The 19,758-nt window shown below is 41.5% G+C and overlaps 1 protein-coding gene across 2 annotated transcripts in view; it reads right to left on the bottom strand.

The window, feature by feature from the left end:
- Window positions 1–19,758, bottom strand: part of KPNA3 (karyopherin subunit alpha 3) — an 85,130-nt gene that overhangs the window by 13,180 nt on the left and 52,192 nt on the right. For both annotated transcript variants that reach the window (XM_039503942.1, XM_039504004.1), the window contains exons 3-11: window positions 15,842–15,931; window positions 15,540–15,569; window positions 15,397–15,449; window positions 15,213–15,308; window positions 10,943–11,028; window positions 4,993–5,079; window positions 4,436–4,605; window positions 3,015–3,059; window positions 927–1,058 (exon numbers count right to left, since the gene is read on the bottom strand). In XM_039503942.1, the coding sequence (XP_039359876.1) occupies window positions 927–1,058; window positions 3,015–3,059; window positions 4,436–4,605; window positions 4,993–5,079; window positions 10,943–11,028; window positions 15,213–15,308; window positions 15,397–15,449; window positions 15,540–15,569; window positions 15,842–15,931 (789 nt within the window). The remainder of the gene's footprint in view (window positions 1–926; window positions 1,059–3,014; window positions 3,060–4,435; window positions 4,606–4,992; window positions 5,080–10,942; window positions 11,029–15,212; window positions 15,309–15,396; window positions 15,450–15,539; window positions 15,570–15,841; window positions 15,932–19,758) is intronic.

The raw sequence follows: 19,758 nt of genomic DNA, 5'->3' as shown, positions 1-19,758 counted from the left end.
AACTAAGAAACAGGACAAGTATACAGATACCACAAAAAGGTCCTATTTTGCACCATGGGTTCGTAGTACTAAAATTTTTAAAAGTGAAAATTTTATCTTAAAGAGCCTCTCATTTCATCATATTTTTGAGCTGGCTAAACTAGATTGGTTTCCCTACCTTCTACAGGGAAATACCAATTTTCTTTACTAAAGAGGATTATAGCATCTGAGTTTATTTTGGCACTCAAAGGTCCCATTCTTATCTCCAGGATTAGGTATCAGCATATACAGCACCCACTCTTCTTCTTATACCCAAGGTAGTACATGCACCAAATAACAAAGGAGACACCCTTTAGGTGATCTATTTCTGATGGCCTACTAAATTGACTGTTCCTGATCACTTTCCTCTCCTTGAAGTGCTTCAAAATTGATTCCTTGAGGACCTGCTCCATGATTTTTCCAGGGACTCAGGTGAGGTTGACTGGCCTGTAGTTCCCCGGATTCTCCTTCTTCCCTTTTTTAAAGATGGGCACTACATTAGCCTTTTTCCAGTCATCCAGGACTTCCCCCAATCGCCATGAGTTTTCAAAGATAATGGCCAATGGCTCTGCAATCACATCCGCCAGCTCCTTTAGCACCCTCGGATGCAGTACATCTAGCCCCATGGACTTGTGCTCTTCCAGCTTTTCTAAATAGTCCTGAACCACTTCTTTCCCCACAGAGGGCTGGTCACCTCCTCCCCATACTGTGCTGCCCAGTGCAGTAGTCTGGAGCAGACCTTGTTCGTGAAGACAGAGGCAAAAAAAGCATTGAGTAAATTAGCTTTTTCCACATCCTCTGTCACTAGGTTGCCTCCCCCATTCAGTAAGGGCCCACACTTTCATTGACCTTCTTGTTGCTAACATACCTGTTTAATTATTATCAATGAAATAAAAAACCAGACTTACTTGAACTTTAACCTCCTGATGGCTCAGAAGGGGAACTAGAAAAGGTACAACGCCTGAATCAATGACCATCTGTATCTGTTCATTACCACCATCTGTTAGGTAGGACAAAGCCCAAACAGTGTCCACAAGAATCTGCAGGAAGCAGAAAAGAACAGACAGCTTATACACTGAGCGTAAGACTGCAACTGAATTGTATGATCAACACTCCACAAGTCTTTTTTTAAAAAGAGCATGCAATTTAGCAATAGGGAGAACTCAGAAATGCTACCAGGAGAAACAGTCAGCTAGAATGTTATGATGGCAACTACAATGGTTAAATGGATGGTCATTTATTCCATCAACAGTTGAAATGTGTCACATGTTCTCTTCACAACTTGGGGCGGGGGGTGGAAAGGTTAATTAAAAAACCCAAAACACTTTTTGGGTACAGTTGGGCCTGGTCAGTATTTCAATGGAAGACAATCAAGGAAATCCTAAATCCTATATGATGAAGTGGCCGTAGTGATTCTGCAGGTGGATCTCTCTTCCCTTGAGACAGAACTGAACCAATCCTGGCACCTTACGAGGATTACTGCTGGAGTTACTATCTGTTGATTAAGACAGAAGTTGCCTTATGGTCATATTAAGAGAGACCATGTGTTGGTTTTAAGAGCTGAGCACTGAGTTGGAGAACTAGTCCAATTCCTATCTAAAATTCTCACTGCAATTTTAGTTAGAAGAGATCTTATTCACTTCCTGTTCTAAACTGTTGTGCAATGTTACTTGGTGCTTTTAAACAGCTACTGCAGTCTATTTGAGATTGCTACACTGCAGTAATAAGTGAATGTAGTAAACACACAAACTTTAATCCTAATCTTGAAGGATGCATGAATATATATGCATACATATTAATTCACTGGGTTCATTCTGGATCAGAGATAATTTATATTATAGACGGAGCTGGTAGTGACCGCTATTATTTAGGGTGCCTAATACTTTCCATTAAAGAGATTCTTGCAAACTTTTGTTTTTAGAAGCTCTCACCTCTCCTGTGCTTGCAGACGACCTTTGAAAATTGGCTGAGAAATCTTACAGAACCAGAGAGGTGTTTTTTCTTTGACCCATGAATTACTGTTTAGGTTTGGTTAAGTTATAAACTGTGAAGTCACAATTTCCCATCTCTCACTTGTGTTCCATAGAAATGTCGACAACATGCTAAAACATTAACTGAAAACGAACGTTCAAAAGAGCCAGGTCCATTATCAAAACAGCGGCAGCACCTCCACATCACACTGTGCAGGGGACTGCTGAACCACCTCCCAGACCGGGGTGGTCAAACTACGGCCTGTGGGCTGGATTGGGCCCATCGGGGCTTTGGATCTGGTCTGCGGGATTGCCACCCCCGTGGCGGTGCGGGCCCTGCACCACTCCCAGAAGTGCCCGGCACCACATCCCTGCGGCCCCTGGGGGAGGGGAGGGCGCCGTGCGCTGCCCTCGCCTGCAGGCATCATCCCCCGCAGCTCCCATTGGCCGGGAACGGGGAACCGCGGCCAATGGGAGCTTCGGGGGAAGTACCCACAGGTGAGGGAGGCGCAGAGCCCTCTGCCCCCTCACCCCCAGGGACCAGGCGCCGGCCGCTTGCAAATTTAATTCTGCCCCTTTTCACATATATTATGATACAGTCTAATTACAAGACCATAACTATATTTCACATAGGACTTGTGCTCCATACATTTCAGAAACAGGACAATCAAGAGGTAGAATTAAGGGAGCACAGGCAAATGTAAATCTGGCATCTCACAAATTTCAAGTGTTTGACATGGCAACCTAAATAGCTAACTTTTGTGTATATAGTTACTATGTAAAGGGTTAAAAGGTTTCTTAAATTTCAGAAATCGTGTTTGTGCTTCCCCTTTTACTCTCCTGATGACCGGAATCTATCATTATGAAAATACTGACAGTAGTGTGTTTACTTAATTATACTCAGGTTAACATACAAAACAGGTTTACCATTTAAATATAATCCACAAACATTTTTGTCTCTAGAGAAACAAAGAAAAAATATCCAAAACCTAAAAATTTTAAGGTATTTGTCTTATTTTTACTTACGTTTATATCTGTATGGTATATAAGAACACACAATGCTGGCAAAATCTGAAAAAAATAAACTATCAATAATTATAGTGGCACCTGTCCATCACAAAGGAACATCAGCTGTGTAAAAGCAAGTTAAAGTAGGACATGTAGAACAGTATGGTTTGAGGATTTATTCATGTATTATACACCTATGTTTCCTAACAGATGACATTCACTCAAACGTCATAAAAAAATTAAATATTTTGCAGGATTTTTGTACAAATGCAAAATAAAGTTGCAGCAATACTATACTTTAAAGGAGTAGTGAGAGAGAAGAGAACAATTTCAAGGAAAATAAGCAAACTTAAGAGCAAAGATAAATTTTTGTGATTTTCCCAGCTACTTATCGGGGTGCTGAGAACCATTGAACCAAAATGTAAACCCTGTATTTGATGGAAACCATTTCAAGCCAGGGGATGCAGCAGCATCCCTAGTTGCAGCACCTATACTACTTATGAAAGCTTGTGTTTAAAATTACCAGGTATAATAAAAATGTAAGCACAACAAAACCCCCACTTGTTTGGGAAGTTACTAGGATCAAAATAAAATGTTTTTTACATGAATTTGTGTAGAGCCAAAGCAAAGTCACTCTTACTACAATACATAAACCCTTGTTTGGTACATTCTCACTTTTAAACAAAAGTGTTCTGCTTATACCGTCTCTCAATTCTGAAGTTCCATCATACTTCATTTTGCACTAAAATGATACTTCAAACTGCTTCAAAAAGACTATAAAAAATATATATTCTGATGTCTAAAGTAGAGCTTTAAATAGGCTGGTAGTATAACCCACAGTAAAACAGCATCCCTCTTTTTACAATTGGCTGAAACGGTGTTCAAGTCTGCATTTTTTTTTATATCTGGGCAGTCAAGTATTTACAGGTGCTTTAGTTTTAAAATGGGGACATATCACTGACACTATATATTTTGATAAGTACTCAAAACTTAAATATATATTAAAATGACACATCCACTTAATTTACTTACATTTCACATAATTAAAAGTAATTTCATTTGAATAGCTATTTGTATATAGTAGTCTCTTGTTTGGTGAAAGTATGAAACGCTGCAAATTAAACTAACTCTTCAAGTTAACACTTTCTACAGTCTTCACTTTTTGACAGTCTATTTCAACATATTTTCCAAAGACTAATTACTCAGTATTCACCCTCTCAAATGGTATAATTAGCTTAGTTATAACCTCCAATTAGATTACATAAATAGACCACTTTGATACTTCTATTAACTGGTAATTAATACCCAGGCAGTATCATGAAACATGCATTTATTTGTAGCACATACAGCAGCATTAAAAAAAAAAAACAAAAAAACAAAAAAAACCTCCTGTAGCCCAGAGATAAGGTGTAAAAATCAGTCCTATTATAATTATTTACCTCCTGAACTGTCTCCATAGGCGGTGGGGGGTCCTTATTCCTGCAGAGATTTACAATGACCCATGTGACGTTCCGAAGGAAGGTGATGGGAATGGAGGGATTGATGAAGGACAGAAGAGGTTTGACAACTCCCAGTGATATGACATAATCTCTACACTGAGGACCATCACCTACAGAAATGAAAATTGTTTAAAAAAAAAATTACATTAAAGATGGAAAACCTTGAAATGTATGCAATGACTTATGTTGGGATACTGATAATCTATGTTTCCTCACCAGAAGATTAGTACCAAAAGCTGCTGTTCAATAAAAATATTTTAGGAAGCATAAAATTTATATTAAAATTTCTTATAGCAAATGAAGTTACTAACTCTCCAAACTTAATAATTAGTATATACATATGGATTCTTGCCATGTGGAAAATTATATGAAACCAGAGAATATAGAGGAAACATAGTCTCATATGGTAATGCCAATGTTCAAAAGTCAGAATCTAAAATTCCTGTGTGTCCCCTGATTTAATTTCAGGTACTTTTAAAAATACAGTTAGCACTTACCTATAATATTTCCAAGAGCCCAAACAGCTTGCTCACAAACATTCTGATGTGGGGAGTGAAGCAGTCTCAAAAAGAGGGGTACTGCATCTATAGAATGAAAAGATTCGACCCTGTTAGTGGAACATAGAAGAAACTGTACACAACACTTTAGTCTATTATTATTAAAAATTTATATAATTCCATAACTTTGTCTGACATTAAGACCTTACAATTTAAGTTAGAAATAAATATACATAAATTCTCAAAAATGTTTCTTTTCAGAAAATAACCAAATGTTAAACAATGGTCCCCGCACCTAAGCTCTCCTCCCCTCCCAAAAGGTGCGAGTCAATACATTTAAACAAAATTTTAAGTTAAAGGTACAAAGTCCAGTGTCCTGGAAATTGAGATCTTCTATTTACCCACAAACCAGGTGCATAACCAGAGCAGAAACACAAGCTTCCCATGCTGCCTTGACAATGTGCTTCAAAACCATGGCCTGGAAAAACCACCTCTTTAAGAATTCATATTGGTACTATTCCCCTTGAGCCATCCATATCCTCCCACATACATAACCCATTCCTTGAAAGCATGAGGAGTCTTAACGGTAAGTTTTCATTTGCATACTATCATACTTTATCATGTAGACCCGTTGGGCAAACTAAAACTGATTAATATGCTGGTGAATGAGTTAGCATTCACAAGAGAAAAATACTATAAAAATTAAAATATTAAGAGCTAAGAGAATTAAAGTGTGTTTTTAAATAGAAAATTTGCAATATAAAAAAATTCTAAGTGGACACAATTGTTTTATTTTTGATAATTTAACATGAGGTAGTGGTAAGCCGAAAAATTTGAACAGATTAATGAACAAAATCTATGGAAAAATTCCATGCACTTAAGACGAACTGCAAAGGAATTTGTTCAAGTTGCCTCAAGATTAGTAACAGTGCTCAACAGATATGAGGGACATCCAACACACTGACAACTAAAAACTTCACTTCCCTCAGGTGCTGTGACATTCAATCCTACCTGGATCACAAGGTCCTACTTTCCTAAATGGAATATTCTTGCCTGTCTTTCTTTACAATCAATGGCTCAACCAAAGAACTCTGCTGGAACATGGAGCCAGCATATCTGGATTGTGGAGGATCAAGTAAGTGTTATTTCTTTTGATAGCACAACTTTTGTGTTTTTAGAAGTGGGATGAAATGTTTCACATCTGCCCTCCAACAGAAGGTGAATTTTTGCAAAAATCTGTTTAAGTAATTAGAGAACAAAATTAGAGGGTTTTTCCCCCACAAAAAAAAGTGTAAAGTTTAATATACTTTCTTTTCAACGGACCTGGAGCAAAAATAGATCAAGTTTGACGCCCGGAATGGAAATAACTCTGAGGACTACAGACATTACTAGATTTGGAAAAAGACAATTGAAGAAGTAGTAACTGAAAAATCAGTGAGCACACATAGCTGACATCTAAGTCTTGCACCTTTTGTAAAATCACTGCATATACTCTGTCTAGCCTGACAGAAAACAGCCTGTTCGGATAATTTGCATGAGAACTGTCTTACTGAATAGTATCAAAATCCTTGAAAAAGCTGCTTTAGCACTGAGACATGAGAAAAACTGCAGGTGTGATCCTGGGATTTTATGGCTTCTCTGCACTTTTGACAACACTGCAAATTCTAAACTTGCATTTCTCTTTTCCAAGCTGAAGAGTCCCTGTCTTTTTTCTCTCTCCTCACATGGAAGCTGTTCCATACCCTTAATCATTATTGTTGCCCATCTCTGTACCTGTTCCAATTCTAATATATATCTTTTTTGAGATGGAGAGACCAGAACTGCAAGCATTATTCAAGGTATGGGCATACCATGGATTTATATAGTAGCATTACATTTTCTGTCTTATCTATTCCTTTCCTAATGTCTCCTAACATTGTTAACTTTTTGGACTACTGCTGTACATTGAACAGATGTTTCCAGAGAACTATCCCAATGACGCCAAGATCTCTTTCTTAAGTTATAACAACTAATTTAGACCCCATCATTTTGTATGCATAGATGGTATTATGTTTTTCAATGTGCATTACTTTGCATTTATCAGCACTGAATTTATCTGCCATTTTGTTGCCCAGTCACCCAGTTTTGTGAGATCCATTTGTAGCTCTTCAAAGTCAGCTTTGCACTTCACTATCTTGACTATTTTTGTATCATCTGCAAATTTTGCCACATCACTGTTTACCCCTTTTCAAAATCATTTTTGAATATGTTGAATAGGACTGGTCCCAGTACAGATCCCTGGAGGACACCACTATTTACCTCTCTCCATTCTGAAAACTGACCGTTTATCCCAACTCTTTGTTTCCTATCTGATAACCAGTTACTGATTCCTCTTATCCCATGACTGCTTACTTTGCTTAAGAGAATTTCATGAGGGATCTTGTCAAAGGCTTTTTGAAAGTCCAAGTACACTATATCCACTGGCTCAACCATGTCACATGTGTGTTGACTCTATCAAAGAAGTCTAATAGATTGGTGAGGCATGATTTCTCTTTACAAAAGCAGTGCTAACTCTTCCCCAAATTGTGTTAATCTAGATGTCTGATAATTCTGTTCTTTACTATAGTTTCAACCAATTTGCCTGGTTCTGAAGTTAGGGTTACCAGCCACCAGGATTGCCTCTGGAGCCTTTTAAAAAAATTGATGTCACATCAGCTATTCTCTAGTCATCTGGTAACAGAGGTTGATTTAAATCAGAGGTGGGCAAACTTTGCCCCGCAGGCCACATCCAGCCCGTGGGACCCTCCTGCCCGGCCCCTGGGTTCCTGGCCTGGGAGGTTCATCCCGGCCCTTCCCTGGCTGTCCTCCATCCCCCGCAGCCTCAGCTCAGTACGCCGCAGGCGCAATGCTCTGGGCAGTGGGCTGTGAGCTTCTGGAGTAGTGCAGCTGCAAAGCCCAGCCTGACCCGGTGCTCTGTGCTGCGCAGTGCATGGCTGGCTCCAGCCAGGTGGTGCGGCTGCCTGTCCTGGTGCAGCCGTGCCACCAGCCACCGGTCCTCCAGGCAGCATAGTAAGGGGGCAGGGAGCGGGGGTGGGGGGTTGGGTAGAGGGCTGGGGAGTTCAGGGGGTGGTCAGGGGCCGGGGAACAGGGGGAGGTTGAATGAGGGCAGGGGTTCTGGGGGCAGTCAGGGAGAAGGGGTGGTTGGATGGGGCAGGGGTGCTGGGGGGGGGCATCAGGAAGGAGAGGTGGATAGGGGGTTGGATGGGCTGGCAGGGGGCAGTCAGGAGCAGGAGTTCCGGGGGCGGTCAGAGAGCAGTGGGGGTGGATGGAGCAGGGGTTCCCAGGGGCAGTCAGGAAGGAGATGGGGGGTTGGATAGGGCAGTGGGGGGGGCAGTTAGGGTTGAGAGGTCTGGGGGCAGTCAAGGGACAGAGAGCAAGGGGCATGGATGGGGCCAGGGTCCCGGGGGGGGGGGGGGGAAGAGGGGGCACGTCAGAGAACAAGAAGCAGGGGGGGGTCGGATAGGGGGCGGGGGCCGGGCCACGCCTGGCTGTTTGGGGAGGCACAGCCTCTCCTAACTGGCCCTCCATACAATTTCTGAAACCTGATGCGGCCCTCAGGCCAAAAAGTTTGCCCACCCCTGATTTAAATAATAGGTTACATACCCAGTTAGTAGTTCTGCAATTTCAAATTTGAGTTCCTTCAGAACTCTGGGGTGAATACCATCTGGTCCTGGTGGCTTATTACTGTTTAATTTATCTATCTAAAACCTCCTTTACTGATACCTCAATCTGGGATAGTACCTCAGATTTATCATCCAAAAAGAATGACTCAGATGTGGTAATCTCCCTCACATCCTCTGCAATGAAGACCAATGCAAAGAATTCATTTAGCGTCTCTGCAACAACCTAGTCTTCCTTGAGCGATCCTTTAGCACCTTGATCATCCACTGTCCTCACTGATTGGCAAGCTTTCTGCTTCTGATATACTTAAATGTTTTTGCTGTTAGTTTGTGTGTCTTTTGCTAGTTGCTCTTCAAATTCTTTTTTTGCCCGCCCAAATATACTTTTACACTTGACTTGCCAGAGTTTATGTTCCTTTCCTTTTTTCTCTCATTAGTTTAATATTTAAAACAGTTCAAAACTGATTGGGGGATTTATGCAATGTACCTTTGGGCTATGAAAAGCAGTTCCTAGTTGAAAGACAAGGGAAAATTAAAAATACCTTTTCGTTGATATTCTGAATATATTTGTTAACTTAAAACAAAAACAAAAAACACTCCTTGGACTTCGTTCCTTTCTACATCCTGTCTGCCACAAGCCTGGCTGGCCTTTCAGCTGCAGCTTGTGGCTAAACCACCACCGTCTGCTGAAAATATCTAATTATAAGACTAATATAGCTACCACCCTCTTACCCCCGCCCCCCAACGAAATGCAAAGAAAGAAATGAACATGGCTGCTGAGACGCAAGCTGCAGCAGAAAGGATAGCTGGGCTCATGGGAGATAGGCAGGGAGGGGCAGCTTACAGTTACCATTTTTACCCTTTCCTTCCCCCCTTTCCTCTGGAAGGTACAGGACAAACTGCAGGAAAGTAATTCAAATCCTTCAATTCCCATCCCCCCTCAACCTCACCTTCAGTCACATCTAATCAGCTATTCCCTCCACATCTTTGCCCCCTAAATAAATAAATTCTAGCTCAATTAATCTCTCCACACCAATTTCCCCCACGAAATTTATTCTCCCACCAAGCCAGTTAATGCATCTCCTCTCAAAAATCAACTCTCCTCTTCTCCTAAACAAAATTAATGTTGTCTTCCAAATTACAATGCATGCATTATCTGCCCCTCTAAAAATCAATAAAATCATCAGTTTTCACCTCTTTAAAATAATCAGTCCCCATCTCTTTTTGTGAGGCCCCTAATGCTACTGCCCCTTTTCTGGTGTTTTCTTCTGATTGCCAACAGTCTTTAGCCTCCTAGCTCCTTAGCAGGAGCTAGAGCAAGATAAAAGCAGATCTTCTTTCCTTCCACAACAGCAGCAAGGCACCCTTTGTTCCCTCACTCCCCATCCCTCTTAAAAGAGCAGCAGCTCAGGGGCAGTTTTGCTTCTTATTCCCCCTCTCTTCCTGTGGAAACAGCAGAAGCTCCAGCCATTGCACTTTTCATTCTCATTTTCTCTCCTGAAACAAAATACAGCTATTGACACCTGAGTCACTTTCCCTTCCACTCCCTTTAAAAGTGCAGTAGACACCTGGACTGATCCTACCCTTGCATTTTCCCTGCCAGGTATTAGCTGAGCAGGACATCCAGACAGATTTTGGGAGAGGACATGTTCCCCTCATGCCTCTCGGTGGTCAGTTATATGAAACCATTAATTGGGCTGTGTCATATGTATGGATTTCGTATTCTTATTATTCTGCTTAAATACACAACTTAATATATCACTGCTTATGACATAACACAAAGATGTCATGATGAGCACAAGAATTCTATATAAACTGAACAGTGTGCTCATGTTAAAGCTGCTACTGAAATCTTCAACAATTGCATTTCCTGACTAACTTCAACTGGTCAACCCTAACGCAGCTATCTGTATTTAATAGCATTTTTAAAACTATAACATTTATAGTATCCTTTTAAAGTAGGAAGAATTATTCATTAAGCCTTTTGGTTCTAGTCCTGTGGCACTCAATTTCAGGAAATATCTTTTCAAGAGTGACAAAGAATTAACATTTTCTGTGATGCTCATAAGATGATTCTTCAAACTTCCATACTCAGGCCTCAATTTCCTAATGCTAATCATTGTTGGCAAATACCTTAAGGGTTACAAGCAAAAGCACGACTCTTATTTCTAGCACCTTTCTACTAATTTCTTTTTCATGGTTTTAATATAAAACTTCCAAATGGAAAACACTTTTCACCTTTACCCAGCAACATCCACATATCCCCAAAATGAGCAACTTTTAACACTTACTTGACTGTACCACAGCTTGGGTCTGTGCAGAAGTGCCCGATGCTATGTTAGTCAGTGCCCAAGCAGCTTCAAATTGTAACGAGGGACTGTTTAAAAAAAAAAAAAAATTAAGTCAAGCAATAATTTGAAACGTGCTCGCTAGGCTATTATATGGTTGCCCTCTACAGCTATTAGCTGTGTCTATATATAGAAATTGCAGAATTTAACACTGTGCTGTGTAGTTTTAAAAAAAAACAAAAAAAACAAAAAAAACCCTAGACATTTCAGAAGAATTGAGACGTTTAAGGGAACAGGGGAAAAAATTCTACACAAGACTTTTTTAAATACTAGTATTTTTTTGGGTGGGTCTAACGAGCATCCAGATGCCAGAATGGGAAAAAAAAAATTATACTTGCCAAAGCCTCATCTACTACTGATCACCACTGAAAACAAGCCAACTGATTCTGCCCCTCCCACAACTGAGGCACCTCCTCCTATTTGACAGATCCACACACTGCAGAGCCCGCCCCCCACACATGATATAAATAACCCTTCCCCTAAGCTTTGGAAGGGAGGAGAGACCAGCACTGGGGGATCTTCGTCCCCCTCTGAGGCATAGGGGGAAGGTAACATCACTGGGGATCTTCACTGGGTGGGGAGTGGAGGAGCAGGAGTTGCAACTCCATAGCCTGCTCTGACTTTGCATGCTCTAACTCCATGCATTCCAGTGACGTGGAAGGGAGCATTAGTTGCTCCACATGCCATGGGACCAGTTGTTAATCACGTGAAGCAGTTCTGATTGGCCTGTGGAGCTGACAGGGGTTGGACAAGAGAGTGACAAGCGTGCGGAAGTATGGGCCTGTACTTAACATTTCCAAAACCTGCAGGCATTTGTCTTACATATCTTTAAGATCTGCAACACTCTTCCCCCTCCCCACCACACACGCTATACTCCTCCCCACCATATTTCTAGCCAGGGATTCCATCCACTGCCATGTCACTCCTCAATTAGTTGGAGAAGTCCATTATCTTTCCCCAAGGGATGAGTGTGCTGCCTCTGCAATGCTTGTAGCCCATGACAGGGCCCAGGGAGCAAATACCAGAAATATAACCAAACTTCTTCTAATTCCCCCTGCCCTTGTTGAAATCACTACATAAATTCAGTCCTACATTGTTGGTTTTTTGGTGTGGGGGGTTTGGCTCAAAAACAAGAGTTTGTACACAGTGAAAGCAGATACTGACAATACAGGGAAGAAAATAACTGTCATGTAACATCTTAAATTATCATACAGACCATTTCAGGTTTTAACCTGGCAACTGAAGTCTTTTAGGGCTGGTCAGCTCAATATGTTTGTCCTGTAAAGTGGGGTGAGGAAACAGAAGCAGGCTGTTCTCAGCAGAACACCCATTATGGAATGCTCATAATCTCTTTGTGCAACAGAGTGAATGTTTGAAAGCAAGATGCAAGGGTCCTTGGTTTTGCCACATTTTCAGTGGGGATTGTGGGGTTTGGTTTTGCTTTTTTCTGTAAGTGGTAGAGGAAACATTAGTTGCATTGGCTAACATGGTGTTGGTAATTTCACTGTAGAATATTTTAAGTATTTAGAACAGTGGTTCTCAAACTGGGGTCCGTAGACCCCTGAGGGTCCATGAGGGTACTCCAGGGGGTTTGTGAGTCCAGTATGGCTCCAAGGGGTCTGTGAGTCATATCCAGGGCCACCGGCCCCACTGATCAACTCCTCACCCTCCCTCCCAGTGTCTTCTGCACATCACGGAACAGCTGTTCAGCGGTGTGCAGGAGGTGCTGGGAGGGGGTGGAAGGAGCAGGGATGGGGAGCGCTTGGGGAAGGGCAGGGGTGATGCCTTGGGAAGTGGGGGCAGGGCCTGGGGCTGAGCGGAGGTTGAGCACACCTGTGGAAAATTAAAAGCCGACTTGGGGGTTCATGCAAAATTTTAAATCAAAATGGGGGTCCTTGGGTTGCTAAAGTTTGAGAACCGCTGATCTAGAAGGTATTTTATATATATATATATATATATATATATATATATATATATATATATATATATATATATATATATATATATATATTCATTTTTGACATTTGCATATTTCTTATTTTCAAAAAGAAGAAATCTGAAAAGAAGAAAAAAAAACATAGCACAGTTTCAACTTTGACTTATTTTTAGAAATAACCATCTCTAGATGGACTACTTTGGATGGCCTAAGATAAACAGCTCATTTATGCTCACTAAATTATAGAATAACTGGACCAAACAGATGGTCTGGTCATATAAAGCACAGGCCTGGCAACTATGTAGGTAAGAAGAGTCCAAAAGATCAAGACTGAAGGAAAAAGAGGCTGACCCAAGAAGTGGTGAAAGGTCATAAAGGAAGACCGTTAGCATGTGGTGTGTTAGAGGATATGGCATTGAATAGAGCATTTCAGAGAGAGACAGAGCGCGAGAACTCCTACAACAGATCCTATTTGTTGAGATTAATGAAAGACAAAGTTGCAGAACAAATTTGTCACAAGAGCATTGTAGTGCAAAAGTATCACAGAACTGGTCTGTCCCATATCACTGATTGCCAGTAAAATGCCATCACACTTCCACCAACAAGAGCAGGGGGATATAGCCTGTTAAAGAAGCTCCGTGGATCAGTTAGGAATATGAGTGTATATAGAGTATTTATTTTCCCTGAGACCACACATGGTGCATCTGACATGTGCCCAGCCAAATACACAGTAATAGTTTGGTAAAGAGTTGTGTGTAGACTGTGGTTAAAGGGAGTGATGGAGGGCTAGCATTTATACAAGGGGGCAGAATTAAGGTTGCAGTACATGGTATGGTAGTTGTGATAATAGTAAGATGTGTGCCTGTGGTTTGAGGAGTACAGGGTATGTATTATTAGATGAAGGAGTACAGGGTATGTATTATTAGATGAAGGAGTACAGGGTATGTATTATTAGATGACAACTTCTCATTTCCTTGCTTTCACTGATTTGTTTCAGGTATGTTGCACAGGTAGCAACCCTAACTGCTTCTTGGAGCTTTTTGTGAAATAGCTTCCTAGATACGTTCATTCTTAATTCGAGGTGGTGTAGGAAAGGAATGGGTATTGTGGACACAAAAAGGTTAAAAGAGCATCTGCTAACAGACAATAGCTGTGCATAATTGCTTCTGTTGTACGAGAAAGTGCCAGTAAATCATGGCTTCTGGTGGAGGTTTTACATGCACTCAACCTCCATCAATCAGGCTTCTGTGCACTCAGTTCCTCATTCTCCCCATCAGCCAGGTTTGTATGTACAGTGCATAAACTTTCAAATATAACATGAAGAGAAGCTAAAAATGACCCTAACTCCAACTTAAGTTTTTAACTACCTACTGCATCAGATCTATATCCCTACTCAAATTTTGTAGATAATATTTAAAAAGAACTGCCCAGGAAAAATTTCATCCTGAGCCCAATTTCAAAGACTCCCTTCTACAAATGTACAAAGAAGCCATAAAAACTACACAGAAAATGGACAAAAATTAACTGTGTGAAATGTCACACCAGTTGGACATCTACTTTTGCAGAAAAAATGGGCGCTTATAGCCCATTTTATAATACAACCCTAATTATGAAATTGTTACCAGGCATTTCCGTAATAGCTCGTTTGCTGAGCAAGTCACAAGCAGGGTCTTGTGTATTCTATGATTCTGCAGCTGCAGAACGGCACTCCAAAATCTGTTTGCATTTAAAAATGTTTCTAATTTATGGTTGCAGAAGTAACCTTGAAAACTCAAAGTGAGTGTAAACAGTGATGCCTGCCTGAGAGTGAAGAGAGTCTGAACCGATAGCTGAGGGTTTATGAACTGCCCCAACTCCTCAATCAGAGCCATGGACTCCATGATTCTGTGATTGTGGAATTTGGCATTTTTCTAAGGTGCCAAGGAATTCACCATATCCCGCTGAACTCTGCCCTGCTGGGACTTGCCTGCAGCTGTCTTTTGTTCTCCAGCTTTCCCTACAAAGAGAAGTTAGATAGCAGCACAATGCTCCCTGTACTGTTCAGTGGAGCCAGAGATGAAGTTCACCTTGCAGAAAGAGTGAAGGGAGCCAGAAGTGTAGGCTAGTGAAACAGGCAGCCTGGGGAAGAGTGCAGCAACCAAGATCAATGTTGCTGTGGAATTTGGTCCCACTGTGCCACAGTATACATGGCCATGGTCATAAGTTTGCATCTGAAATAGTGCTGCCTTTTAATCATAAAACTTAAGGAAAGGGGGAAAAGAAAAAATATATACTTACTTATCATCCCTTTCTAGACAGTTGACCAAAATTGGTAAAATTCCAGATTTTATTAAGTCGTCAATAGGTGGATTTCTGTCACTGGATAACAGTTTTCTGTAAAATTAAGTAAGACAGATGAGTAAATAACTTCATCAAGGAAAATTTTTGTAGCCACTGTGTGCATGTTGCTGGGTTTTTTTACCTTGCAGCTTGGACAGCACTCAACTGGATCACAGGGTTATCACTTGTGGCATTCTGCAATACAAAAATAAACAAATTCAGAAATCCATCAAATGAGCCTTAAATTCTGAATTCAAGAAACTGAAAATATTAAGTTTAACATACCTGCAATATAGCTTCTAGTGTTACATTTTGCTTGAAAAGAAAGAGAGATCATTTAGCAACAAATTACTAAAATTACATTTAATGCTGAAACATTCTAGACTAAACATTTGAGTAATGGTGAGCAGTGGCACTCCACTACTTCACTGGAGTTGTAACTGCTCGAATTTGCCTTTTCTGTCAATCTACAGGCAATTTAAAAATGAACATAAGACTCAAACTCAAGTGAATAATAGAACAAAAGTCTTCTAGCGACTACCAAAGAAACTAAGTTTTAGAAGCAGATTCAGAATCAAGCAACTTACTGCTTTGAAGTCAGCATCAACATCCGAGTCTTCTAAACTTTCTTCTTGAGGGACATTTCTTTTTTTCAAAAGATGTTCATCTCTTTTGTTCTAAAGATATTAAAGACACTTTAATGCTTTTCAATACAGACTAGTCAAACAGAGGCACTTAAAAAAAATGTACATAAGATTGTTTACATAAAGAGATTTGGAACTCCAGACTGATTTTACAATAGGGCAGCTGTAAGTCACTCATTTTGTCTTAAGCTAAAATAGATTTGAATTTATATATAAGCATGTAACTTGTGAACCATGACAAAATACTACAATCCGTTGCACAAAATAGATAGTTAACACCTTTCAGTTAAAAAGTGTCAGTATTTTACATGGAGTTTATAGCACACATAGCTCTGCCTCAACAGTCACTTAAATTAGAAATGAATAATGATGTCCTAGTCAAATCAGACTAAAATTAGTTTGTAAATAAGACTATTACAAGCTGCTCAGATATCCTGATTACATCTATTTTAATCCTAGGTGTAAGCAAACATGCTCCAACACACTGGCACTGACAGACCCTGGTCACTGCAGCATTAACAACAGTTTCTACTTATAACACAGTACAACTTAGTGCTTTGTTTAGCGACTACTCAGATGAGCTTCTCTGACTAAGCTGCATTTTCAATGTTAAAGCATCCACAAAATGTTCACAGTCTGCTTAATCAGCTTGCTTACTACATTTTGTTTTCTACCTTTATAAGAGGAAAAAACTCAAATAAAGGTTCCAACTATGCCAAATGAACGTTTTATTTGTAGTTTCAAGATTTTTATTCCAAGTTTGTTTATTCACCAGAAAAAAAATTCTCTTCCACAGAAAAAAAACTCTTCCACATTTTAGACATGGTCTATCTCAGGGGTAGGCAACCTATGGCACGTGTGCCGAAGGCAGCATGCGAGCTGATTTTCAGTGGCACTCACACTGCCTGGGTCCTGGCCACCGGTCCAGGGGGCTCTGCATTTTAATTTAATTTTAAATGAAGCTTCTTAAACATTTTAAAAGCCTTATTTATTTTACTTTTTATACAACAATAGTTTAGTTATATATTATAGACTTATAGAAAGAGACCTTCTAAAAACATTAAAATGTATTACTGGCACGCGAAACCTTAACTTAGAGTGAATAAATGAAGACTCGGCACAGCACTTCTGAAAGGTTGCCGACCCCTGGTCTCTCTTTTGTTCTGTGCATAGTTTCCTGCAACTGTACTATATTTCCATCTTCATTTTGGGTTAAATATTTAAAAAGCAAACTGCACTGTCTTAATTCCAAAAACTCTGATTCTCCATTATGCAAGCAATTAAAGAAAGACATTTTCTCCCCTCCAAACTATCATCTGCTATGATGTCACACTATATCTTAAAAGAGCACCCTATAACCCCCATATTCATCATTCATATATGATTGTGATATTTCATACAAAGCATGCCTTATAAGATATCATACGAAAAGTCATGATGTGCTGAAACCCACTGTTCTGTCAAAATATGCATATCATTCGTGCATAAGAAATTATGAGATTCTGCTGTATGGTTGTTATTGAAATACGCTGTGACTTTGGGAGTCACCCACTGGTAGTTCTCCAGTGACAACAAAGGAGGTGACCCACACCCAGGTGGGCGTTAAATGACCATTAATCAGCAAGGGAGTTGTAAACAAGAGATATACAATTCTGTAAGAGAGTTGCACAAGCATCACACAATGGGGATTGCTCAACTCTATGAGGCCTTGTCTACACTGGCAAGTTACTGCACAGTAAAGCAGCTTTCTGCGGTGTAACTCCGGAGATGTACACACTGCCACGCCACTCAGGGCATGGCTACACTTGCAGATGTAGAGCGCTTTGAGTTAAACCAGCCTTCGTAGAGCGTAGTAGGGAAAGTGCTGTAACCTGCCCACACTGACCGCTGACAGCACACTGGCGTGGCCACATTAGCAATTCTTGCAACGTCCACAGAGAGCAGTGGATTGTGGTAGCTATCCCAGCATGCAAGTGGCAGCAATGTGCTTTTCAAATGGGGGTGGGGGGATGGAGTGTGACAGAGAGTGTGTATGTGGGGGGAGAGAGAGTGGGTTTTTGGGGGGCTGAGAGAATGTCAGCATGATGTGTTAAGTTCAGAAAGCAGAAGACCTCCCCCTTTGCCCCCGCCTCTCTCCCTCACACACAGCATTCCACAGTAATGGTTGCTTTGTCTCGGAGCAGATAAGCATGCTGGCTGTCAAACAGAGTTTTCAAAGGGCATATCCAAAACAATGACATGAGTGGCCACTTGACTTAAGGGGATGATAGGAGGTTTCCAGAGGCTGATCAGAGCGCAGTAATGCAACACCTCGTTTACACTGACACTGGGGTGCTCCAGTGAAAGTGCATCAAGCATTATTCTACTCGCCGAGGTGGAGTACCAGGAGCGCTCTAGCCATGGAGTCAGAGCGCTCTACGTGCCTTGCCAATGTGGATGGGTAGTGAGCTAGTGCGCCCGGGGCTCCTTTAATGCACTGTAACTTGCAAGTGTAGCCAAGTCCTTAGCGTGCAGAAACTCCTCAGCTGCAGCACTGCAAAAAAACCACCTTGACGAGAGTGGTAAGTCTTAAAGCGCAGAGGCTCCAGCGCTATATTGGCAGTGTAAACACAGTACAGCACAGAAAGCAATCAATTGGCCTCCAGAAGTGTCCCATAATTCCTCAAGTGGCCACTGTGCTATTGTTTTGAACTGGGCTGTCCCGGAGACATGCTCCCTTCCCCTTTCAAAGCTCAGTTTCTGACAGCCATTGCATGCTCGCTGATCTGCTCTGGGACACAAAGCAAACCATTAATGGGGCATGCTCCCACTGTTGAACAGAGGGGTGGGGGGGGGTGTATGCGCGCTGTGGTTTCCCCCTCCTCCTCAGGACTGGTTGCTTCCTCCTGCTGTCTGAACTTACAAGACAGCATGCAGACACACCCTCTGTCCCCCAAAACAGTCTCCCCCCGCATACACACACACTCCCTGTTACACACACTGCCCCCCCCCACCCCCGTTCAGTTGAAAAGCAGCTGGCAATGTAGTAGGATGCCCATGGAACAATGGGATGGGAAACCTGCATCATGTGACGCTGTGCCTGCCCCATGATGCATTGCAAACCCTTCCCAAAGCACCCTGCAGCCAGTTGCACAGTGGGCTAGCTACCACAATGCACTGCTCTCTTTGCCCTTGCAAGCACTTCTAATGTGGATGCACTCCACTATCACACGGAGCACAGTGTGGACATGCAACAGTGGTTTAATTCCAGCATTTTATTAAAAGTGGTATAACTTATTGCGCAGAAACGTGCCAGTACAGACATATCCTGGTTTAGCAAGGCCCAGTGGAGCACCGCAGCTGGGAGCTGGCAGAGTGGAACAGACTGGGGCCAGGCTGGTCCACTTCCTGCCACTGCCGGTGAGTGCCTGTCAGGGGGCGGGGACAGGTAGATAGGGATCGGGGCAGTCAGGGGACGGGGGGGGGGGGGGTCGGGTAGGGGGTGATTAGGGACAGGGGTCTCTGGAGGGGGCAAAGCAAGTTTGATATAATGAGGTCTCACCTAGAATGCAGTGAGATTTTTTCGTCTCCTGAGGTCTGCGTTATATCGGGGTAGAGGTGTATTATATATTTTATTAAAAGGCAAAACAGACAAGAATACCTATTTCTGTACACTCAACCATAACACCATCTCAGGAAGGTCCAAATGCATTTAGACTACAAGAAACATAAGCAGTGAAGCTGTAACAGGCTGGATCTCAAGGCAGAGAAGTAGACTACACGAAGACTCAACATTCCAAACATTTTCTGGCCAACTTCTGCCGAGACTGTTCTTGTCAGAAGATGCAAAGAGAGGAGGAGGACAAATTATAAGGGGCCCT

This window comes from Mauremys reevesii, linkage group 1 (genome assembly GCF_016161935.1).
Source record: "Mauremys reevesii isolate NIE-2019 linkage group 1, ASM1616193v1, whole genome shotgun sequence".
NCBI lineage: Eukaryota > Metazoa > Chordata > Testudines > Geoemydidae > Mauremys > Mauremys reevesii.
This window is presented reverse-complemented; position numbering and strand designations above follow the sequence as displayed.